This window comes from Filicampus tigris, chromosome 1 (genome assembly GCF_054856515.1).
Source record: "Filicampus tigris isolate MCC_2025a chromosome 1, RoL_Ftig_1.0, whole genome shotgun sequence".
Classification (NCBI taxonomy): Eukaryota; Metazoa; Chordata; class Actinopteri; order Syngnathiformes; family Syngnathidae; genus Filicampus; species Filicampus tigris.
In genome coordinates, this window is record NC_141217.1 from 22,185,596 (window position 1) to 22,211,688 (window position 26,093).

General features: G+C 41.7%; 1 protein-coding gene across 2 annotated transcripts; it reads right to left on the reverse strand.

The window, feature by feature from the left end:
- Positions 1-485: 485 nt before the first annotated feature.
- Positions 486-25,501, reverse strand: arfgef2 (ADP-ribosylation factor guanine nucleotide-exchange factor 2 (brefeldin A-inhibited)). 2 transcript variants are annotated; one of them, XM_086026556.1, is made up of 39 exons: positions 25,114-25,501; positions 21,701-21,731; positions 21,184-21,307; positions 20,822-20,968; positions 18,740-18,919; positions 18,333-18,573; positions 18,146-18,262; positions 17,810-17,934; positions 17,556-17,689; positions 16,211-16,445; positions 16,024-16,123; positions 15,617-15,756; positions 14,633-14,741; positions 14,355-14,544; positions 14,170-14,281; positions 13,887-14,092; positions 13,706-13,790; positions 12,542-12,713; positions 12,313-12,458; positions 11,202-11,330; positions 10,948-11,106; positions 10,704-10,851; positions 10,120-10,216; positions 9,996-10,036; positions 9,735-9,904; positions 9,197-9,348; positions 8,933-9,105; positions 7,616-7,776; positions 7,414-7,544; positions 7,050-7,179; positions 6,805-6,940; positions 6,455-6,593; positions 6,314-6,371; positions 5,706-5,814; positions 5,045-5,184; positions 3,519-3,696; positions 3,124-3,262; positions 1,635-1,752; positions 486-1,479 (listed from the first exon to the last, which is right to left on the reverse strand). In XM_086026556.1, exons 1-39 carry the CDS (start codon positions 25,292-25,294, stop codon positions 1,321-1,323), a joined length of 5,442 nt encoding a protein of 1,813 aa, XP_085882682.1. In that variant the 5' UTR covers positions 25,295-25,501; the 3' UTR covers positions 486-1,320. The 2 variants fall into 2 exon arrangements, with proteins under 2 accessions (XP_085882682.1, XP_085882675.1); XM_086026549.1 differs by having other exon boundaries at positions 12,313-12,464; positions 25,114-25,500.
- Positions 25,502-26,093: the final 592 nt, after the last annotated feature.

Genomic DNA, 26,093 nt, shown 5'->3' on the forward strand with positions numbered 1-26,093 from the left:
CACAGCACATTCAATGGCGAGCGATGTTTTGGACTGAGAGGATTTTGAAACCCACGAGCCGACAGAAGGGGGCGTTATTAGACGGTTCATGATTAGTAGTCACTGTATCCTCTGGCTACTGTGACGTCACATCTCCGGAAAAGGCCGAAGATTAGGGGGCGCGAGATTCAAACGGCAGACGACACATTCTGAATTGTATTTAGTGATTAAACTGCTGTCTACCAACGACCTAATCCCATTTTAATGACAGTTATGCATAGTCAAGGGGGTTCTAGAGGGCTACAGAAAAGTTTTCAATGTTTGCACCCTGACCTTTAAGCGTTCGAGAGGCAATCACAGTGGTTAAAAATGTATAAAAATATCGGATCGGTTTGTGAAAAATCTGAAAATTACCATATTTGGACATACAAGTTTTCTGCCTGATCGCAATGACATGTTAGCACTGACTAAGGTGAACCGTCGTAATAAAGTGATTGGTTTTCATGTTAAACTGATCAGAATTTCAGTTTATTGATAACTTCAAACGCTCAAAGATAACATCGCAACATATTAGAACCAGCATTGCATTTTCATCTCCAGAGTATATCATACATTGAATCTTACACTGCAAACGTGACAGTCTGCATTTTTGCATTTACTGTATATATTTATATATATTTATAGATTCCCTAGTTTTTAGGGAAGAAATTTAGACATCCATAGTGACGGGGGAAGGAATGATTCTCCAAAAAATATTTAAATGCACTTTAAATAATTACAAACATCATCTTCCTTTAAACACTGCATTTTGGGACAAAACTAGACAGCGACAGATGTGCAAAAAGAAGAGGAGCGACCGCCTTATCAGGTCCAGTCGATGCAATTACGGCTGCAGAGACGGGAAGAAATGGTTAAGTCCATCAGTGCGTCAACACACAAAAGGAATGAATTAGCACACTTGGGACGCAACACTGTTGTAAACAAGCCAATGCCGAACACTGCAGCGTGACAGCAGAGAGTGGGATAGCAGGGCGGCTGACTCACTAATGGTCTTTTCCCGACAGGCACAAGTGGCCAAAAGAGAGCAGGTGGAAGGTCCTTCAAGTTCCTTTAACCAAGCAGTTTTAGTCAAGTTTTTTGTCGGCCAATTACACCCCCTGGTGTAATGGCGTCATGACCAGTATGAGATGAACGATGAGTCAGCAGACTGCTGGTCACAGTGAGCTTCTTCTGTGGGGCAAATGAAGGGAATGGCGGGGGTGGTCGGGTGAGTGAAACGAGGGTGGTGGTGGTGGTGGGGGCGGGGGGTCCGGTGGGGGGGGGGGGGGGGGGGGGGGCTTTTCAGGGGCCATCTCTCTGCGGCGCCCCCGGGGCGGCGATGTGGAAGACGGCGCCGATGCGCAGGAAGAAGCGCCGCAGGACGGCGCGCAGCTCGGGAATCAGGTCAAACTGCATCATCTCGCACAGGTGCGAGAAGTAGCAGGAGGCGTGCGGCTTGAACTGGGAGAGGAAAACATGCATGCACACATTAGAGCATTTCATTTTAGGCTGCTGACAATGTGTGACACAGAGAGGGAGAGGGAGGAGAGAGAGACAGAGACAGACAGAGAGAGGGAAAGAAAGAACAGTGTGAGAGCATGCGTATGTATCCGTGCCTTGTCATCAGGCAGCCTTAGTGTCCGAGTGAGCAGCAGCAGCAGCAGACTGTTCCAAGCTTCTCTGTGACTCTCCGACGTGAGACTGATGAAGTAGGCCAGAGCTTCACTGCACACCCTGACAATGCAGCAACAACAACATTGTAATCAATAATTCAAATGAATTATCTTGTCATTTTTTTTTTTTTATCGTGAGTAGGGCGTCACATTACAGCACATTTACAGCTATTGCAGTGACTGAAGTAATCCGTCACGGCAACAGCATCATCGGTCAAAATTTTCTCCGTGAGTCAGCAGCTGGGTGACAAAAAAAACACCAGTACGGCACAGCTTGCCGTTCATACAAATACGATGAGCCAGGTGGCAAAAAAACAAAACAAAAAAACAACACGGCATCTCGGCCAACATGAGGTAAGAGCAGAGCTGCAGTTTATGCAAATCAAACAGTTGGTTGTTATTTATCATCGCTTTAACACTCGACCAGGAGCCACAAGCTGCACAACACGTCATTTGAGAACACTCACATCCCATAATACACTAACAATGTTGTGATATGTGAATAAAGTCACAAGGAACAAGATACAATGTTAATAGCCAAATGCGTTTTTGTTTTTAAAGAAAAAAAAACATCATATGAGGAGTCACACTTTTGAGAAACAAGTTGTAGGTAGTAAATTGTAAAGTCTGTTTTATTGCAAAATAAGGTCTAGCAGTCATCATTGACAAGAGTAGGTAGTATTACAAGAATTATCATGCTTTATTAGAAAAGACTGATTTTTATTTTTTAAAAAGTAACAACAGAAATAATTTCAGAAAAATATCATTTCAAGAGTTTAGTAATTTATTTGAAAAACTTGTAATATTCTAACCGTAGTCATATTTTATTTGAAAAATAATTGAAATATGAAATATTTTGCTGTAAAAATGGTTTTAATATGACAATCATATTTCCTTCAAAAGACAAAATCAAATTCTCTTGAGAAAAAGGTGCAATACTACAATAGTATTTTTTTTAAGAAAAAAGGTTGTCATGTTACGAGATTAGTCATTCTATTGTCAAAAATGCGTACTAAACTATCAGCGAAGTTGTAATCTCTCAAGAACAAAGTTCAATTTTATTATGAAATATCCTATAATTGAGAAAAAAAATAATTTACGAGAAGTCAATTTTTTAGAAAACTGCTAAAATATTCAAATAGTCATAGCTCGTATTTTTTTATTTTTAGAAAAGTTCACAATTTTTTTTTTTTTAAGAAAAAACAATGTTACCAGGGTAGTCTTTTTTACGCGGGAGAATGGTGTGTGTGTGATATATATGTTGTTTTTATTATGTTGTTTTTTTCTTGAGATGTCTTGCCCTCTAGTACATCATTTCATTTCACGTTTAAAGGATACAGTACATTTTGTTCAAAGTGTTATACAAACATAATAATAAACATAACAATGGCTACATTGTTCACTCAAAAGCGGTCTAGCATGTCGCACTCACAGAAGCAGACGCGTTTGGATGTCAGGCCACGAGTCACGCAGCTGGGGATCCGAGTACATTCTGAACAGAATCCTCAGGCTGCAGGCCAGGCTGCTGGTTTCCTGCTTCAACAAGTTGGGCTTGGACTTCCCTTTGAAGCCTGTCAACACCACATTAGACATTTCCATTGGCTATGTTCATATGAAGACAAGATTAGTCTTAACACCTCCAGTACTTCAGTATTGTTAAAGCACGTCCAGGACCTTGCTCCTCAAATTTTGGTGAGCAACACAAAGGGGAGAAAATAAATAACTAAAAATCTATCAATCATGGTGTTTTTAGAGAAACTCTTCAGAGACATCAGTGTTTGCATCACCTTATATACTGTACGTGACTCAATGAGATCTTTGACGTACCTGCCCTCCAGAGGGCCGTCCTTTGCTCGTTATTGGAGTTGAAGTCCTTGGCAAAGGTGTGTGACTCCAGCAGACAGTCCAGTAACTTGAAGAGGTGAGCGGAGGTCATGTGTCTGTACATCCCCTGATCAGAACCCGGACCGTCAAGGTCGGCCGACGCCTCTTCCAGAGCATCTCGCTGACAGGGCGACAACCTCAGTTACTACATAACTGACAGTCTAGCAAAGCTACTGATGACACATCGTTAGCGGACAAATCAAAACCTTGGCTTTTTGTCCAAGTCGTAAAAATCTGTTATATTTGATTAGTGTAGTTTGGTGCTCTATTCGTAAGTGGTGAACGCCATATGTAAAATCTCCTGTACATTACAGCTTGCGTCAATACTTTAATATATATTTGTTTTAACCGTTTTTTTAATAAATATTTGCACAAATTGTAATTTTCCCTTTGGGACCAATTTTCCATTAGGGTTGGTAATAATAATCAGTGGTTTTATGGTTCACAAGTGATTGATAAAGTGGAATTGGTTGTAATTAATTAAATCATGGTTTCAAGTGAAACATGTTGCTATTTGTAGTTTTATACAAATCCAATGACTGTATGTTTTAGTTAAAAAAAATGTTTCACTTGAAAGCACTTCATCCGACATTAAATTCAAGCTTTGTGCCATCTTCAAGAGCACCTGTCGAAACTCTGGTCACATTTGAACTGTTTCATTTCCACACTCATTAAGGTGGTGTCGTCATTTATCATCATTTTTTTAAACTGTGTGTGTCGGATGTGCCGTGGGAAATCACCTAATTTGTGAGCCTGTGCGGTCTAGCGCTTGGCAGCGTAATCATGTCTTTACTACATTGTTGTACTCTTCCATAAAAAGTAGGTAGCAGCAGCAGGTACGTAGCTAATTGTCTTTGTTTAGAGACAAGCGAATTAGTGACGCATGTTTATCCAAACAGGCCCATGTTTCACACTGAGTAAGTATCAATATGAAACATTATAAAATACTTTTTTTGTCTGTTTATTTAATGCCTATTGAAGAAGTTATAATATAACATCATTCTTCAATGTTAAAAAATGCTTATATAAACAATACAACACTTATATTGTTAAAATAAGTTTGGTTTTTTTCACAATTTCAGATAGTGGTGTGCCGCCATTTATTTCCATGAAATAAATGTGCCTTGACTCAAAAAAGTTTGAAAAACACCGATCTAGACTACATTGCTGGTGTTGGACCAAAACTTCAAATGTCACGTTTTGGTAAATTTCTTTTTTTTTTTTTTTTTTTTTTTTAACAAATCAATACCAATGGTCACTCCAAATGCGTGGGTGTTACTTTTTCCACATCATCGATCTAAAGTGTTGAAAATGGCTTGCTCTCTATCATGATGCAATGCTAATGGTTGAACAAACTTGCCATTTTTGGGGTCTCCTGAAAAGTGACTATTTCGTAGACAAGATTTTGACCCGATGGTTCATCCTTGACTTGCATCATTTCTTTTTGTTATTTGTGTGCTTCTGCCTACCTGGGCAGCAGCCATGTTCTCGGCATCCTCTTTCTTGCTGGTCGACGGGTAGAAGACAATGCTGTCGATGGTTTGGATTAGCTCCAACTGCACCACACATTTAATGAGCAGACCTGCAAACAACTTGTGGTCTGAAACTCCTGCAAGGACAGAAAAGGATCACAGACCCACGAGGAAGAAAAATCAATTTGAGAATGTGAATTTGAAAAATAATAATTATCATCAATATTGAAATGCATTAATAACAACAACAATAGTTAAATGAACGTTGAACAAACAATAACATACAATAAACAGTAACATTAGATATGTAACACTATGAAACTACTTACCTTTACAATTCAAAAGTACAGTGGAATTTCCAATTTTTTACACAAACTGTTACAATGTTTCCCATAGGAAATACTGCCAAATGAATTAATTTCTTCCTGGCTCAAACCGTCACCATCATAAATCCTTTATCAATGTATAGACAATGTTTGAAGTTCCATTTACCATTCAATATTTAGAGAATAACATGACAATGTTTGATGTTTAAGGTATATTTAAACTGAAAATGTTGGTCAATCTACGCATTAATTGTACAAGGGTTCCGACTTCGGAGGTTTCACTGTACCAAGAAAAGCAATGCAGCAGGACTCTGGGCATGCGGTATACTCACGGGCATTGGACTTGCCCTTCCAGGTGTCATCGCTGGACATCTGGCTGTGTCCTCTCTCCGAAAGAGCTCGATCATAGCTGCTCTGGGACTGGGTGTCAAAGTCCACATCCTGGAAATACACATTAAATCAGTGGTTTTCAAACTGGCATCACGGACCCCCGACAGAGTCCGGCAAATCATGCCATGGAGTCTGCAAAAGCCTTTGCAAAAAGTGCAGACCAAAATATAGAAATGTACATGTTACACTAATTATTTGTCCCCATCTTAGTTATGGACCAATTAAAAGCCCTTGATAGGATTGTGACACATCACATAAATCCAACATCCCTGTATGAACGAAGTCTTGTTTTTTTAAGAACAAAAGGCATATTTGTTCTTGTCAAGAATACCTTTATCCAATTAAAAAATGAATTGATCATAAACATGACATTCCTCATTAAATACCGGCAACGTTTGAACTCCTATGGCATGAACCGGTACACATGGTAGTTATGTTGGTGTTAGGATTATGACAACTATGAGTTTGACAATTATGAGTTTGACAACTCCTGTTTTAAATGTCACGCCTCTTACAATTCAATTCTAGAATCGTTTGTTCACATCCTTACTAGGTGCTTGGCGTCAGAAGCGTCGTCCTCCTGTCCAGCGGGTCGCCATGTCAACAAACTGATGAAGGAAGAACAACACGATGCAATGAGCAAGGGGATTTGGATTTTATGGGAATGGAATTTAGTGGCCGGCGGCCGTACACTTGAGGGCTGGTGTTCTGAAAGATCTCCAGCATGCACGAGCAGGTGATGTTCCACACTTCGGGACTGAATTTCTCCCCGTTGAGAATCACCAGGTTCTCCAGGCAGTTTGTTCCCGAGCGAGCCAGCTGCTCGTTGTCTGAAGGGAAAGATGCAATGCGGTGAACAAGTCTTCGGCCACTGTTAGATGTTTCATTATAGCGCTACAATGACCACATGCAGTGGTTTCAAAAACGTTTGTTTGCCGCAAACACAAAAATGCTTGATCAGAGACACTGACCTCTGATTGGTTGACACTTTTTGTACCTACCGTTAGTAGTGATTCCACCTGTCGGAAGTATAACACCCACCTTGCCGGACACACCATTGAAGTTGCGTAAAGATGTCCACCAGCAGGATCTCACTGAGAGGCTCATAAAACTGTGTGAACACGTCACAGATGGCGTACAGCGCATGGTTGCATGTTGTAGTCATCCACTCAGTTTTCTGTACATACAAAATAAAGCAACAGGTGTAAGCAAAGCCTTACACCAAATAAAAGATCTGACATTCTTCTATGTTATCATGAATTAAAAAATAAATAGAAACTCTCCACCTCTGTCTGCTGCTCCGGGAGCTTCATGTTGTCGAAAATTCGGAAGACGATTCGGAAGAGGTCGTGCCACCAATGTTTCTCAAAGGTGTGGCCGTAACTCTTCATGATCTCAAACATGACCGTAAGACCTCTGTCAGGAGAAAACAATGAATGCTTCTGAGGTGCCACAAAATGAAACCACAGAAAGAAGGCAACTTACTGGCACATACAGCAAGTTTGTCACACAAGTAAACTGTCCCGAAATTTGCATTAAAAATAGTGATAGTAAAAATGCATGGCTATAAAATTAAAGAAATGCTGATATCTTAAAATATTGGCACACAGAATATGAATCAAAACTCTAGTAGGACCCATTAGCTCATACCTGGTCCGCACATCTAACTTGCAGCGATTGATGATACAAGACAGCTCAAACAGGATGGGAAACCAGCCGCGAACCCAAACCCGATCCCCGGGGGCCACGTTCATGTCATCGCTGGTGTATTCCCTCAGAGCCTGGATAAGTCACAAGGACGACAGTACATGTGAGGTGGAAAAAAAGTCGAGTAGTGCTAAGCGGCGCATACCTGCGGCCTCTCTGAGACATATTTGGCGCAATGGCGGATGAGTCGGATGGCCTCCATGCTGGTGTCGGGGAAAGCTGCGTTGCACACAAACTCAGACAGGCACTTCACCGCGTCTTGGAAGGAATCGATTGCAGCAGCAAAATGCTCCCGGAATGTATTCACTGAGGGAAGAGTGGATCAGGGTGGAAGGAAAGAGTTAAAAAAAAAAAAAAAAAAAAAAGAGTGATGGAAACAGTCACCTATTCTCCCTGTCAGTTTAGGACACCCACTACCTACTCATCTCTACTCAGTAGTCACTATTGATGCAAGAGCAGCTACTAACTGGTGGGATTTCTAACTGCTGTGGTTGAGAAAAACTCCACAGTCTCCCATTTGCTGCAGTGCTCAGTTTTCTTACTGCCCTCAGTCTTCTCCTGAATAAAGTCTGTCTACTTACCATACTGCTTTAGTCTCAACTCAATTTTATTAATACAGCACTTTAAAACAACCACAGCTGCATACAAAGTGCTGTATATAAAGTAGAAACCTGACATATAAAAACAAAAACGGTTAAAACAAATTAATGACATAAGAACAATGAACACAATAAAACACTAAAACAATGCTGAGTCAAAAGCCAAAGAATAAACATGTGTTTCAAGATGAGTTTTAAAGATGGACAGAGGGGGGGCTTGGATATCGTTTAACGGAAGGTCATTCCAAAGCGAAGGGCCAGCAACGGAAAAGGCACTATGAGCCTTCGCTTAGTCCATGCTATGTACAAGGGCCACTGAGAACAAACACTTTAACTTCTATTTTCTTTTCATTGATGTTCAAGAAGTTAAATGCCATCCAGACGGATTTCCTCCAGACAACATAACGGTGGTCTTTAAGAGAATGTGTCCTTTTTGCTTTGCGGGACATAGATCTATCATTCGCACATCAGTGAAAGGAAATACCACGCTTTCTTAAGATGGAGCCCAGGAGCAGCAAATATAATGAAAACAGCAAGAGCCACAAAATTGAACCCTGTGGAACACCATACGACAGAGAGGGACTCAGAGCAACCCTAATACAAAAAGTCCTGCCTGCCAAATTTGATCTAAACCACTCCAGAGTGCTACCATGCATGCCCACCTGGTACTGCAAACAAGCCAATAGAATACTGCGGACCACTGTATCAACATTGCAGTCAGATCCAACAAAACAAGATACACACGGTCTCTAGTGTCATTAGCCAGGAGGATGTCATGAAAAATTCACGGCATATTAACATGCCGCAGCACAGTGGTTGGGAATTAGTGGTTTGGGCAGTTGTGCTAAATGGAAGAAACTCACTGACGATATGGCCACTGGTCTGGAAGGCGAGCTCCACTATGGACTCGTCATGGTCGGAGGCTGCCTGGTGAAATACCGAGAAGATGTTCTTCCATCCCGAACGGATGTTGGCAGCCTGGGAGTTGACCATCTGTGCCACACACCTGATCACCATGTCTCTGATAGTGGGAGACCTGTTGTGTTGGCAATGCCCGACAGAATGTCAAAGATGATAAGACAGACAATGATACCTTTACAATACAATCATATTACAATGTTCTTTACCTGTTTTTCTTCATGATGTGTTCAAAAGGCCTGAGGAAATCTTTTTGGAAACGGAAATTCGCTAATTCTCCTTTTTCCAAGAACTTCATAGAGAGCTGCCTCAGTGAGTCCACTGCAAATATGGCTACATCCTCATTGGGGTTACAGCCAACCTACAGAGGATGCACAAAATTGATGTTGAGTCTTTCCAAGACTATGATTACTTTGTGAAATCTATGTACAGGAATCGAGGCTTGAAAGAGTGTCTTTTTTAAACTGCTCAGGAGTAAGCAAACTTTGCTGAGTCTGGATCGCCTCCCGAAAGAGCAACCATTCACAAACACATCATGGATCAGTTTTTATTGTGTCATGGAGTAAATGCAAGTGTTTTTTATTTTTTTATTTTCAAGAAGGCACACAATGTATTGGCAGTTCCTTTTATTTGACATTCAAACTCCATGTATACTTTGCATGTCTAAGATTGATTGATTGGTGAAAGTCTAGGATGGGCCACAGTATTGCCAGTATATAAGGCTCTAACTCCTCTGGATCCACTAACCTTATTAAAATGGTCCCCGATGACCTGCCAGATTCGAGACCACTGCAGCCTGATGCGGTTCATGTTGTAGTAGGAGATCTCCACGATCTTCTGCAAGCTGAACATCCTGGGCTGATGTGTCGAGGCCAGCTCGTCCATGGACACGGCGCATAGCCACCTCACAAAGTCCACTGCAGGAAGATGAATGAGCAGTGGAGCTGATGAGCAAATTGTCTAGCTATGCAAGTGGTCGCAGAGAGGGAAGGGGGGGGTCTCACTCACCGATTGCATTTCCATCCAGTCTGGTAGAACCTGTGAAGATCCTGCAAATAGCACAGAAGAGTGCAAGAGTAAGGTAATGAACTATCAGCTCGACACTTGTGGTGATCAAAGCGTGGTGGTGCACCTGTCCACAGCCACGACAACACTTTGCGAGCTAGTCTCCCCTACTGACTCCTGGAGGTGAGCCATCTGACGCTTGTCCTGATTTCCCACCAGGTTACCTGCAACACATTGAACATGCCACCATGAAAACCTCATGGCATTTTCCATTGCCTTCTATGCATGGGCGTGAGTTTTGGCCTACTGTAGCTCCTTGCAAGTGTTCTCATTTTGTATTTGGGTGTTTGACTGTCCTGTTCAATAGAGGGCTGAAGGTGCATTGGCAATGGTTAGTCAAGTGACCACGTACTTGTAACTACAATTTTCACTCTCAAAACTGAGCATTTAAAAAAATGAATAAACTGTGGCTCATAAGCGAAAAAAAACTCTGAAGTTAGGACACTCATGGGTACCTCAGTAAAGTCAAATTAATATTAAAATCGGTTAATCGTCCAGCCCTGTGTATCAGTGACTTGTCACTGCTTATACCTTACAAAGCTCACAAAAAATGCTTTCCAATATTGTGTTTGCAAACTGATATGATGTAGCCAAGACAACATAGTAGTAGTACAAGACCTATCCTTTGATTTCTAAATCAGTGTTACCTACCGAGTCCGAGGGGCATGAATTCCTCTGTGCCAGAGGGTAAGCCCTTGATGATGGCGTCTTTGTCTCGAACCACCCCTGATATGTAGCGCGTCTTCACCCCAGTGCCAATCAACTGAGCTAGTTCCAGTTGACTAATACACCTCAGGATCTATTAGAAATGTGTCTCCATTACATTTCCGATGGGAATCATATCAAATATACCATCAAGTGTAGTGGTCACCACAAAGTACGCGGACTGACTGACCTCATGCCAGGAGTTGCCCAGGTAGTTTCCATCCGTGTGTGCTACAGTGATCAGGGTCTTGATGGTGTCAATGTTCTTCTGCTTCATCTCAGTGATGCTGGAGCTGGCTGTCAGCAGGGTGAACCTGGCCAGGGCCTGGACGTAGGCATCTCGTTCCAGCTGCACGCAGGCAAGGACGTCGCTTACCACCAAAGTGGAACGTGACTCAACAACAACACACAGGCGCTTGCCAATTCAAATGAAGCAATTTTTACCTGCATGCTGAAGATGCAGGCGATTCTGATGGCGCATCGGATGCCCTCAAGACACAGTGAAGCCACCTCTGGGTCATCACAGTCCTGAAGGCCCACACTAAATGCTGCCAGCAATGGGGTCCATGCCAGCTGGAAGTTGGAAATGATAGCCCACTTTCAAATACCATCAGAGCTGCACACAAACTATTTTCAAAACCATAAAGGACTGCGTAAAATAGCCACCATGACCTTTACCTGGCTTCCCTTCTCAAAATTATTCTCAGTACCTACACAGTGACAAACAAGTTATCACGTCATACACACCACATTCCACTCCTCCCTCATAAATTGCATAAGTTTTCTTCTCTGGATATATACAGTAATAAGTTTAGCCCTCACAGATGCTTTAAACACATTAAATGTATTAAAACACCTTTTAAACACAAACATATATGAGTCCAAACAAACCAAATGAACGCACAAAAGGTATAGAAAATACTCTACGTATTGTAGTGTCTGTGTATATGCATGTGCCTTTAAGAGGAGAGGCCTAGTAGGGTGGCACACTACGTCGGTAAGTCTGCCTTCTTGTCTGGCTGATAGCTGAGGCGAGAACAGCTTTTTGGGCGAGTGAGCTCACTTTGTTTTAAAGTTCTTCCAGAGTTCATCAAACAGCTGAAAAACATATCGGTGACTGTTGCTTGCCTTTCCCCACATGGGAGGGCATAACACTAGTAGTAACCATACTGTAAAAACCTACAAAACAAAAAACAATTACGTATAAAATGCAATATAGGAGCGGTGCAAATGAACTGCAATACCGCGGGGAAACACTGTCCATCCATTTTGGTAAGGTCAATTTAATCAATAAATGGATGAAAATGCTTCAAGAGTCAGCAGCCCAGGATATTTTCAAATAGTGAGGTTCCTCCTCCTTGGAGATGCTTTGCCAGGCCTTCTCTACAGCCAACTTCACCTCCTTCGTACTTGCTGCCTTCACTTCAATCACTTGATTTGCATTATTTTAAAATCAATTGTGGTGGTGTATAGGGTCGAAATTATAACCACTCCATCATCGTCCAAATACATGTCAGTGAGGACACAAAACTACAGTTCTACCAGTTTCACAGACCTTGAACATGGGCCTGACGTGTTCCAGGTGTGTAGCGCTAAAAAAAGGGGCCTGAGCATGGCTGACTGCCTCCATCAGAGCTTTAGCAGTCTTGGCCATCTGCTCCATCTCCATGTTGTACAACAGGCGACGCTGTTTCTCGCTGGCTACACCTCAAGTGAGAGAAAAGTGGTTGCCAAGGTGGATCATGAGCAAAAATGGGACACGCTGATCCAGAAATAATACTCACTCTGCTTGGTTGACTTGGGTGTGATTGAGAACTCTTTGCTCTCCTTCATGGCTATCTTCTTGCCGGCAATCTCATCATATATGGAGGATAAATACTCTTCGGGCAGATCCTTACTGTCGTTAATTCCGCGGTTCATCTTGATGTACTGCTCCTTTGTCATCTTGTTCTTCACCTAAATACATGAGCAATAGTGACTCTAAATGTGGATAACAAGAGTGCATGGGGACTAATACAGAACATGTACAGGATATTTTAAGGCACTTGTGTTCAAGACAGGGAATTATTAGCAAACACAGCAAAGTCACTTGGGTTAACAATGCTGTTGGATGAGCATAGTCGTAGTACAACTAAGTTTGCTTCATCAATTCATTGACATTTAAAAAAAAAAACCTCAGTAACATTGTGGTTTCCAGTGGTTTTCCAACACTCACCCACAACACTAAAAGACAGGTTTTTTATTTGTCATCTTAAAGTGGGTGTCAACCCAAAAATGTACTTTAGAATATATTGTATGCTCCCCCACTAGTCTAAACGGCATTTTGATTACAATTGCGTTTGTTTAATATGAGTTAAGAAGCAAAATCCACCCGATTTTATCCATCATAGGGTCCATTTGGTCACTTGCTCTCATGTCAGTTTCAGTAAATAGCAAGTGACCTAAGGGCCGCCCCCAAAGATGGATAAAAACGGGTGGATTTTGCTGCTAAATTTGTATTCCACAAACACAATAAAAATCTAAATATCAAGTTGAGACTAGTGGTGCTGAATAGAACATATTATTGTAAAGAAAATGTTAGGGTTGACTTCATCTTTAAATCCTCAGTGAAATACAATTGACAAAATTCAGCACTGAGCAGGAGACTGGTATCAACGATGGTGTACAATGATGGAAATTCGGATGTGGGTATGTCTGCGCTCTGCTGATAGACGTTCTAGTTTTAAGTGTTTTTATTGCCCTGATAACTGTATCTTTCCCTCTTAATTGACAGTGCACCATAGTAAAAAAAAGGCCATCAGGGCACCGCATAAATAAATAAATATCATGCTTGCATGATTCTTTACACTTGACTGTTTGACCTTAATGCAACATTTTACTTAAGAGCACACTAGGCAGACCATACAAGAGGTACATAATGTAATGAATCGAATGACCGTCATTTTTACCTGAGGACTGTGCAGGTCTGTAGTGAGCATAATGATGGAGTAGGCCAGCACATAAGCTGTATCAGCACTGGCAAATAAAGTTTGTCTGCAAAAAAAAAAGACAAAACACCAGTTAGCTAACGGTACATAATGACATGAGAAAATCATAACGTTATTCTCAAGTGTATTATAGCAGATTCACCCCTGATTGCATTCAAGGTATCTGGCAGCGAACTTCTCCATCAGTCTGTCAATCTTCTGGGCTTCCCCCGGCAGTCTGAATCCTTCCAAAAAGGCTCTGAGGGCCGAGACAAAGTCCCGCCCACAGAAGTCCAGCTGGTCCACGTAGCTGTACATCACCTCTTTATTCAACTTTATATTCTCACCCAGGAACTCGCCCACTTGGGTCTATACATGCAGACACGTGGTAGTTAGCATCGTCATTGTACTGATGCAATTGATATCCAAAATCCACATTCGCTTACTGTATCCAATCTGTCCTCCTGGTGAAGAAACTGTGCAATGTTCTCCGCTGTGGAACCCAACATACCCTGATCCTGCAGATACTGGATACCACGTTTTGGCTTTTTGTTAAAGCTGGGGGAAAACAAAGGCAATTAATCAACTCTCACGTTTCCTGAACAGCAACTGTATCTCTGAAAAGCCTCACAGTTCAATGCCATGCTCGATGATGTCCTTCTGCTGTTTGATGACTTCGTACTGTTCCGGGTGGTCCGGCTGAGACAGCGACACACCGGCCGAGACGGTGGAGTCCAAGGAGCTGATGCTATCTCGACGTCCTGCCAGCTGCTCCGGAAGCTTCGACTCTGACAACTCCGTCTCAGATGGAGGATCCTGGCCTGCAATACAAACACACACAGGGCCTACGTCAGCAAAACCTGTGGGGAAATTGCAGATTGAAGGAGGGGAGCGATCCCACATACTTACCGAGGTTGGCCTGAAGGTTTGGATTGACATACATGTCCTTGCTCCACTCAACCATACATTTGAGGATGGACACCAGACACTCCAGGCCCTTCTTACGCAGGCTGAGCTCCTGTTGACACCACAGAAGCAATACACTGTTAAGAACATAGCAATGCTCTACTCAGTTACGTACTCCTAATTTTTCATAAACTTCACATAGATTTTCACATATAATGGACTCCACTCTAATAAGGCACAAAATAACACCGGTCAACAGCAAATCTTAATGTCTTTATGTGTCCCTAAATGTGTTTTTGACGCTGATTTAGAAAAAAGATCTTTACCTGTTTTGCACCAATTCAGGTTTGAGATTAATTTGGGGGTTTTAAGTTTGACCTATAAAGCTTGCGCAATGCAGATTTTACTATGCATTGTAATGTATAGCTATGACATTTCAGAGGAAAATTCCACCGATTGCTGAACCTAACCCTTAATTCATGAATATTACTACGTAAATATATTACATATTATTTGTATTATCTTATTATCATGATGAAAAGCTAATGTGCTAGAGAAAAAAACAACACCACTAGGTAGCTTTCTTTAACTTGGCTACTCATAGCCCGTGTAGTCTAATTGGCTGAATTTGTGTGTATTACCTAACATTTATTATTGTCTGTAAATGCCAAAAGGTGAGTTTAATGACAGTTGGTGTAAAGTGCACATATTTTTTGCCCTTGAGTGATGCAACAGACAATAATATAATACCATATATTATTAGAAATTATGGTAATTATTATACAGATTTTGGCATGTCTGTCTCACAGTTCTGTGGTCCTTACAAAAAAAAAAAACCCAACGAAATACAGTATTTCCAATTCACCAATATGTTATCTTATATAAATATGCATGTTACTTTACAACAAATTAAACACAATGGGATGATTTATTCTTCTTCTTTCAATTGTGTGCCATGTATCAGAGTAGCCAACCACAAGTATGTACCTGCAGAGGGGTCATGCCCAGCTCCTGGCCACTCCTGCCCATAGCTATTTTGGACAGGTCGTTGACGAGGCGCTCAAAGATATTGGAGGCATTGAGGTCACAGTCGTAGTTCACGTAGATGTCAACCACACACTGGGCATCTGGAGAGGAAAAAAAAAAATGCATTACCAAATGGGAAATACATTATTGTCAACAAAGAGACGGCAGCAATAGTTTGGCACAGGTAGTTGATTGATGATGTCAAAAAGAATGTATGATTGCGAGTACTGTTGGAATGTTCACTTTGTATGCGTTATTAAAGGGTTATTTAATGGTTTAAAATCCATGCAGTCTTGATAAAGTTAATGCTACAAGGGCTATATTACAGAACAAAGCATATTTTGCCCAACCCTGATTGAGACGCATACCTGCACAAATTCGTGTTAGTGTCTGAATGACCATCCACTTGTGCTCAAAGGAGCTCGTCGACGTCTCCAAGATGGTGAGGAAAATTTCCCGAAAAAACACCTGACGCACAGTATGTTAGAAAGGGTTTTAAAAATATCGCAATAAAATATCAGTTTGCAAGGCGCCACCACCCAATGTGCCATGTACCTCAATCTGCATCTTCAGGTGGACCTTGAAGTGGGAGAGCAACGTGAGGAAGATGGCCAGCGAGAGCTCAAACACCTCCGGCACGGAGGAGACGCCGTTTTTGGAGAGCGCCACGCAAAGATACTGCTTGATGGCGTTGACGAACATCTCGTGCGTGCGGAATACCAGCCCTGCACCCTGCAGCACAGAGAGCAGCAGCTGCAGCGAAACAATCTTGGAGCGCAACTCGTGTGACCTGCACAAAATAAGAATTGGAAAACAAATGTGAATCCCAAAAATGTAGGCAACTACACTGTTGACCAACAGGCATCCTCCAATTGTTTAGGGCAGGGGTTCTGAAACTGGGCTGACCATAAACTTTGGTGTTTGCGAGCCAAAGCTTGCGGGGGTCTGACACTATCATTATGAGGTGACCAACTGACAATCCCTGGCTCAGGCTACAGCATATGGAAGGCGCATGAATGTCTTTTGAATAGAAAAATGTCACAATGTCATCAAAATGCATGGGAGACGATGACGGCATTTCAAGCGACAAACACCCAATATTTGAATGTGATTCAAGTCGAACCTCATCCCAACAAACGAAACCAAGAGTTTGGTGTTAGGAGTATTCGTAGTTTAAAACAAGTGCGGTTTCACAATAGACCTTCGTGATCTAAATGGGCCTCTGGGCTCAGTTTACTTTGGCCAGGGTTAAAGTTACAGTAACCAGAGATGGCAAGGCAGTATAAGTTATATATAAGAGAGATGAAGCACTTGGTGTCAGCGCATTAAATGCAACCACAGTACAGGTACCACATGTACGCACCAAGCTTTGCCAAATTTGTAATGCTGGAAACTTTAAATCGAAACTCTAAACTCAGTATCCCATAATAGCCAAGCAAAACATCAATGATAGACATTTTGCATATTCATTAAATAAATCAACGTTACAAAGTATTCAGACTGGAGAATTTCGTGAAATGTATAATTTGTTTTTTCATTTTAATTCATGTTGCACATCTTTGGTTCATGTCGGACAGATTTTCACAAAATAGTCCCATGTTGCAAGTGCAAAGAGCATTTTGCATTTTAACACGGCAGTCTGAACAAGACGTGTCAACAAACAATGGAGAACGAGGCACTCCTTGTATTTACTTCTTGGCCAGAGATTAATTTATTGGACCGGAGAATAAGAGTAGCAAGAAAAGGGTGCAGTGTTTGCATTATAATAACGCATCATACTTCTTATCACCTGCCCTTGCCAGCGGAAAAGTGTCAAGAGCAAGTTGAGCTGTGACAAGACAAGCAGGCAGTTGAACAAATTGCTCAAAAGGTCTCGTTAGCTAGCTTGCTTCTTACGCACTTTGGATCCGGAGGGCCTTCTGCAAGGGGCTTCATTGAAAGTTTGCAGAGTGAGCGAAACACCAGGAAGGCATCCTTCTGTAGGATATGAGAGAAACGGGAGGCGCTGTGGGGTCCTTGCAGGGCCTCAGCATCCTGAGCACAAGAACATTGATTAGTGCACAATTGAATGAGATTCAGTACAAGTGATTATCAAAAACATAACGCAAAGGGAACCAAGTAATTCTTTCACAACCGCACAGACACGTGGCTCACCAACATGTCCGCTGAAGAAACAGACGAGCGGTCTTCGATGATGCCGTTCATCTGTAGTGCCTCGGCATCGGCTTTCGGGAGAGCTACTCGTGTCTGCTCAGAGACGCGCTGGGCAGCCGGGTCATCTAATAGGAGGAGAGGTCAAGAGCGGTATTACAATTGCAAAGCCAAGAGATTAGGTACACCCGAACAACTGCTTACAGTGAAATCCAGTCGAAAATAACAGGCATTGGGTTATAAGCCGCACATGATACACCGCCTATTTGCGGAAACTATCTTATACGCACATAGACAACGATGGTAGAACAAAAAAAACAAAAAAAAACCGCTTCTGACCGGTGTGAGGTGGCTGTTCTCCTTCATCTCCTTCAGCCTGTGCTACTGAATACTCTCCATCTGCCTCAACTACTTCGCCTGGAGGTGCTTCAGTGCCTTCATCTTCAAAAACTGAATCTGCAAGGAAAAAAACAAGATTTTAAACTGCCACATGCAGCTTGAGTGGCTACATTCGGTGGAACATTACTTCTCTCTGACTCTCCATTAACGGTTGGTGTATCTCGGTCCACGTCAGGCGGAGGAGGTGGTGTTGAGCTGATGGCGTTGAGATCCGGTGTACTGGCTGCCGGTGACGGGGAGCTCTGTGGCTCCGGGGTGGGCGTCCGGTCGGACCGAGGGGAGCCAGATCTCCGGGTACAAGGGACCGGAGAGGGGTTGTTTTGGGGTAGACGAAGCCGGTCTTTCTCTTGCTCCTGGGCCTCCAAAGCCTGGAGGCGTAAGACACAAAATGTGAGCCAACATTGGTCTTTGAAGATAGCTGACATCTGGTCGTCCATCAGTGTGGCAGCTTTGTAATGTGCTTTTGTGCCACTAGGGCTGGGCTACTAATCAACTTTATTCGTCAAGGCTATGTAAGTTGTAAAGCAGACTGACAGCTTGGTTCTCCATGCGTGTGAAGATGACATTGAGCATCTGAGTGAGCGTGGCCTTGGCGGTGGTCTGGTTGATGAGGTTGCGGCTGGCCAGGTAGATGTTGTAGCAGGTCCTGACAGTGAGGAGGATTGTGCCTTCGTGGATCTCAATGTGTGGGGAGGTCACAGCCGTCAGAAGGGCCTGGATGGAGTTCAATCAAAAATCATAAGTACAACTAATACAGACAAGTTAATGAGTCCATATTACAATCTTGTATAATCAGTGTCAGAGCAAGTAGTTCCAATATTAAAGGAGAAGTCAAAATAAATATTGCGTTTGTTGAATAAGTGTTAATCCACTCGTTTTTTGCCATCTCTCGGGTCGGCCATTTTGTCTTCTGTCGACTGAAAATGACATCACAACCGCTCACAACAACCAATCACGGCTCAGATTCACAAAACAGGTCAGCCGTGATTGATCGTTGTGAGCAGTTGTGTTGTCATTTTCAGTCGACACAAGACAAAATGGCCGCCGCAGATATGGCTAAAAACGAGTGCATTTTGTTGCTTAAATTGTATTCCACAAATGCAAAATTAATCAGAATGCCGTGTTTCAACTAGTGGGCCTGCTAGGAACATATTCTTGAAAAAAATATGTTTGGGTTGACTTCCACATTTTCATGCAAGCATTTCTGTCCAAACTTGAGCCATTTTCTTTTAGGGCCCTGTCAAATATGCTTCCATCAGTCTCCAACCTCAACTCGCTGGGAATCAAATTCCAGAGTCTGGCTCCTTTAGAAAAGAAACTGGACTGTATGTGAATATTTATTCATATGCAATGTGTTTGTCATAACAGGAGATACAGAACTTGTGTCCTGTCTAACCTGATAGTGTGTACACAATACCCTCAAAACAACATCAACAAGCTGCAGAAATGAGTTAAGCGTACCGGTATCGTATTTCTACAAATGGTGGCCGAGGGCGTTTATTTACCGGTATTCAACTGCAGATGGGCACTACTTCCACACATTTATGGAATTATTACGTAACACTACCCGTATGTTCCCAAATTGAAGTTGAAAGCTAAATGCAGTGGTCGATTATGGTAAAATGTAGAGAAAATACTCGGGATGTCCCAATCAAATTTTTTTTGCACCCGAGTCCAAGTCACTTGATTTTGAGGATCTGCTGATAACGTGTCCCGATCCGATACCATAGCAATTTATTAAAAGGAAAAATGTCAGGTCAAAACTTTTCTTTAAAATAATATGTTCTAAGCGGCCTTACTAGTCTCAACACGGTATTCTGATAAATATTGTGTTTTTGGGATATGAGTTAGGCAGCAAAATCCATCCGAGGGTGTGACCATTTTGCCACTTGCTGTCGAAAGAAAATGACATCACAGTTGCTCAGGCCTCAGGTAACGACCAACCACGGCTCACCTGTTTTCTGAATTTGGTCATGTGACTTTTGCAAGCTAATGCCAATGCGCTGTCACTTTCCACATTCAAATATTTCCATACTGCAGACATCATCATTGTTAGATGATGCTAGCTTCACGTTAGCTTCCCATGACAACTCCCCAAAAGAAAATATCAGCTGATATGACGTGATCGGGCCACATTTGTCAGGCGTTCCAAAACATTCAAATCTGTCAAACCGCAAAGTCTGGTTAGACAACCTGCATTTTTGGGGGGGGGCGGGGGGCTACCTTGTCACGTAGCTTGGTGGAATGTAAACTTAGATGCACACAATGTTGCAGAGTGATTACATACCAGCATGTTTCCACATGATGCAAGAACCTCTTTAATACTGCAAGAGAAACTTGCTTGCAACATGCATTAAGACTCAATATTTTTTCATCTGAGAGACTGTTTATATGCTGCTGTTTTGATTAGCATTACATTTATTTAAATGACATTACATTACATTTTTAAAAATCTAATGTGACCCCTGAGCACAATTTTTTTGCCCACATCTTTTAAATATCCATATAAGTATGGACTTAGCAACTTTTGGCATTGGAAACTGCCAACAAAAAAATGATGCATCACATGAAACTTAAGTAAAGTGTGCCGCGCTGTGAAAATGGAGCTCACCATACCTTAATGATCTGTAGCTGGACTCCCTCGTCAGTCTGGGGGCCCTGGAAGCAGTTGCAGATGGTCTCCACCAAGCGGTCAATCAACCTCTTACCCGGGGTTCTGCTGTCCGGCGCATTGCCCGTGATGTGGCCATACGCTATTAGTTTCTGCCATGAAGACCCAAAAAGCACTTTTTTAAGTAACAGATCCAATCAGTATGTTTACACGCGCAGCTTTCGAGCTAGATGTGATGTGAGCTTCCTCAATCAACACAGAGTGCTACTTCAAAATTCAACTATCCCCAACTCTTTGTGAATAGTGCATACTGGTGATATCCATGTGTGTGTGATGTGTGTGTGTGTGTGGGCGTGTGTGTGTTAACCTGCAGACAGTCCAAAGAGGTGCTAACTATACGCGGGGACTTCGACTGACAAGCCAACTCAAATGGCAGCACATATTGGTCAGCCTCGATGTAGTTGGCTCTGGGTGGCACCACCGTACCATCCCTGTGAGGGCGGGGCAAGAAAGTGGGTGTCAAAACGGGCATAAATAATACAGTGAAGCCGAGTTTCGCCCCCAGCGCAGGCAGCCCCACGAGCGTCGGCAAAATCAATGTACCTGGTGTGCTTTGCTCTGCAGTCAAATGTTAGTTGTTTTACACCAGACTGCACCGCTATAGTAATTCTTCATCATCATCAAATTTGTCAAAGTGTGTGCCCAAGTGCTATACATTGTATATGTGCATGCTTAATTGCATGCTGTTGAGTGTTGACTGTACTGTACTGTATTTAAAATGCTCTAATTAAGGATCATTTGTATTTATAGTTTGAACTCGTATTATCCGACACGAATACGTTTGCTCAAGTGTAACATACATGTAAATGCTTGAGTGCACTTACTTTTGTTTCTCGAGCTCCGCCTTGATTTCATCTAAGTGTAGAAATAAAAAAAATCAGACAAGATTGGTTAATTTATACCTTGTAATACAATGATGTGGTTTTGACAACAACACAAATGACAGACTATGGAAATGTAGAGGCTCGACAAAATTTTCAATGTAAGAATTTTGTCCTTCACTTGGAATTTAATCAGTCCAATGTTTGTATAGACAAGGTGGTTTAGTCACTACATCCAGAAGCAATGCAGGCATCAAGACTTTCTAAAAGCACTTTCTCTGTGGGCTCCACCGTAAATGTCGACTTTAGTTGCCATGTCGACCCTCCTCAAGTGCGTATTGCAATAATGTATACAGCAACATATGCTACTGTGGGTCATCGTGGGGGTAATTGGGAGCCACTGATGTGCCGTTTCTTTGTTCAAGTGGTGGCCATCATTAGAACAAATGCAATACTACTACAGTATGTAACTGCAGCGCCCTCCAGAATTATTGGCAGCCCTAGTTAAGATGTGTTCAAATCCTTAAAAGAAATTCAATTTTTCCTGCAGAAGCATCCTCTCATTCTGTAAAAAAAAAAAGTGGTTCACCCGACACAGAATCAAGCTCTTGTCATGGCCATCTCAGTCCCCAGACGTCAACCCCAGTGAAAATCTGTGGAATGAGCTAAAGAGGAGAGTGCAGAGGAGTGGACCAAAGTCGCTGGATGATTCAGAGAGATTGTGCAAAGAGGCACGGTCGAAGATTCCTCTTTCTGTATTCTCCCATCTTGTGAAACATTAGATGAGAAGATTAGGTGCTGTTTTGTTGACAAAAGGGTTATAAAAAGTATTAACATCAGGGGTGCTTATAATTGTGGCACTTATGATGTAAAGTAAATATTACTTTATAAGGGATTTTTTTCCCAACTGAATAAATGCACTTTAATTAGGTCAGGTTTCCCTTTTTTTTTTGTTTAATTTGATCCTATATTATTTAGATAAACAAATGAATTTAGTATGAGCTAAAGAACACATCTTAAACAGCTGTGCCAATAATTATGGAGGGCAGTGTATATTTGATATGGGTGTGCCGGCACTGACAGAACACATAAGACAACCTACATGCTCAGATGCCCAAACTACCCATACAAATCTCTCCACAAACGTCAACAATGGCCAGTGACGACACAAAGTAAACAACAATACATAAGTAGTTCAAATATTTAACGTCACAGACTGTGAAAAGTAAAGTTAACCCAAACATATTTTTTTTCCAGAATATGTTCTATGCAGGCCCACTAGTTCAAACACGGCATTCTGATTAATATTGCGTTTGTGGAATATGAGAAATCCACTCGTTTTTTAGCTAGCTCAGGGGGCAGCCATTTTGTCACTTCTGTTGACTGAAAATGAGATCACAGATGCTCAGGGCTCAGATAATGACCAATCATGGTTCCGCTTCAGAAAACAGGTGAGACGTCATTGGTGGTTACCTAAGCCCTGAGCAACTCAGAATACCGTATTTCAACTTGTGGGCCTGCATAGAACATATTCTGGACAAAAATATGTTTGGGTTTACTTCCTCTTCTAGTTGGTCAAGGCTGACACTTCCCCCACATTGGTCTAAATGAGCCCAAACTTCACATTACTAATGGTTGCCATCATCAATTATTTGGCTTGTTAAATGGGCACACGTCTAATGAAGCATATTTAATGGTATGTGCTTTAGCTGCAGTTTAGATTTACAACAAGTGTTTATGTCAGTGCGTGTACGTCAATGTATTTCGATGACGTCAAGCTCACACTGACAGGGTACTATATACCCTGCAGTAAATTTACTGCTGCCTTGCAGTAACAGATATCAGACGTGCTACTTAATTCGAACATGTACATCGGTTGCACATGAATAAAAATGTGGTAAACTGGTAAACTGTATATTATTCGATTATTTTCGGAAAGTGGTAAGAATATGTCCATTTACCATGTTTTAATCATGTGCAACTGATGAACATGATCAAATTAAGTACTTTTTCAATGTACTTGCATGGGTTTTACAATACCTTCTAACTAGCCATGGTAGGATAAATTAAAGTTGCTAACATTCATACCCTGGTTTGGCGGTAGTAAACATGCTGCTGTGAAGTACCCATAGCCCTTTTACTCCATTGTTAACTTCAGTAACATTAGTCCCTGTGGAAAAATGCTCCCCGCGAAACTTTGAGGCATTGACTTTGCGTTCACTTTTTCTATAATCGACTTATTCTAGTGTAGAGGTGCAATGGTTATTCGACAAGTAGCTGATTATAAAATGAATCAATAATTATATTGATAATCGATTAATCAGATCAGTTTATGTGTCGCTAAACTGATTTTTAAAATATATTTTCTTTCATAACACATCAGGTTTTGCGGATATTTTCAATTCGTTTTTAATTTTGACCTATAAAAGCTTGTGCAATACTGATTTCACCATGCAATTGTAATTTATAGCTGAGATGTTTCAGGGGGGAAAAATGACCTGTGCTTGAAAGTAACGCTTAATTCATAAATATGACTAAATATACTGTATGACTATATTCCATATTATATCAATTATTTTATGAATATTGTGAAAACCTGATGTGCTAAAGAAAAACTAGGGCAGATTCAGAATCAGTGCAAAAATAAATAATCTAGAAAAGTTCAATTGCATCGCTGATAAAAAAAACAAAACATTTAGTAAATATGTGTTGACAGTGTAATCGACAGTTTAATCCATTCTTAAAATAATCATTAGTAGCAGCACTATTCTAGTGATTCGATTAATCGTCGCAGCCCTCACATGAATACTGGAATGTATGTCAAATTAATTATACACTAATAAAAACGCATTTACATTTTCTTGCATATTTGATTGTGCTTTTATAATTTAAATATCACAATACGGTGCTACTTTTATTAAAAACACAATAACGTTATGTGGGGGTTGGGGGACTGGAAGGGATTAATGGCTTCCAAGTGTTATTCCGTAACTGTGTGTATGTATTTTACTGGGCCGTCTGGCTGGGTGACAGTGCTACGTACAAGACAGTGATTGGTCGATTTAGCAAGCCTAGCCTAGCCTAGCCTAGCCTAGCCGGCTAAACATAGCGATGCCGGCGTGCAAACGCCTGCGATGACAGGTGAGAATGGAGTCTAAAGGACGTTCTTTTGAAGAAGTCACATCAATACAAAGGCAACGACACATTAATGACACTTTTACACGTTAGCAGGCGCTACGGCAGTCAGGGCCACTCAGCTGCCAATGCTAGCTAACGTGGTCGAAGGAGGATTTTTAAAAAAATGGATCACCAATTCAAAAGCAAGAATTAACAAGTGGACGTTAAATCAACCTTTAGTATGGAGTTTAGTACGGGGGTGACATTTTAGCAGAACACGGGCTGGCTCGCTCGCTCACCCAGCGCCACCTGACAGGCTTTGCGCAGCTGGCTGTGTTGACTCCTCTTCACCTCCCGATCCGAGAGGATCTTCTCCAGCGCTCGAGACAGAAACATACTCTTGGTTTTACTATTCTCTGCCTTATGCTGCTGCTGCTGCTGCCGCTGCTGTTGTTGTTGTTGTTGATGGTGCTGCTGCATTGCTGGGGTCTCGGTACCGATGTTGTATCAGGCCGTCATTTTGGCCAGGCCCCTGCGGGAAAGCAGGTGACAAGGGAAGCTAACGAAGCCTTTTCCTGGGGGTGTTAGGTGCGTTTTTTTTTTTTGTTGTTTTTTTGGGGGACTACTCGTCAACCCAGAGCCGCCATAACTACTACCTGTCACATCACGTGAATACCAGCTGGGCCGGAAATTGAGTCATATCCGTGTTGTCGGCGTGACTGACGTCATGTCCGTGTCCTCGGCTTTCTTGCCAAGCGACGTGTTTTATTTATTTTTTTAATCTTTTTTTTCGTGTACGGTAAGAATAAGGCTATATTATTATAAAATATTCGCACAATATTTATTGCAAAAGATCTACCAGGTGACGGAAATCTGGAACGTTAGATATGCGACATCAATGACGTAAGCAACGGCGCGCCCGTGTAGGGGTGAAAAACTACTAAACTAAACACAGCGTGTGTTATAATCTGTTTCGGGGCGTACATAAAATAGTAATAGAGCCTTACGTACTTATTTGAAAATGACATTGTGAGGAAACAAATATATATAATATATATAATTTCTTATTGGGCTCAATTTAAAAGTGATATTCCTTGAGAGAAAATTCTGCCTTTTCAGCCGAGCAATTCATCCTCATCGTACAATATTTGGAAGCAGATGTAACGCCTCCTCTACTTTTCTTTTTTTAATATACACGTGTAGATCATGTGACCAGCAGCTTTTATCAATGCAGCCGCTGGTTGCTATGGAAACCTTAATCACACATAAAAAAAAATTG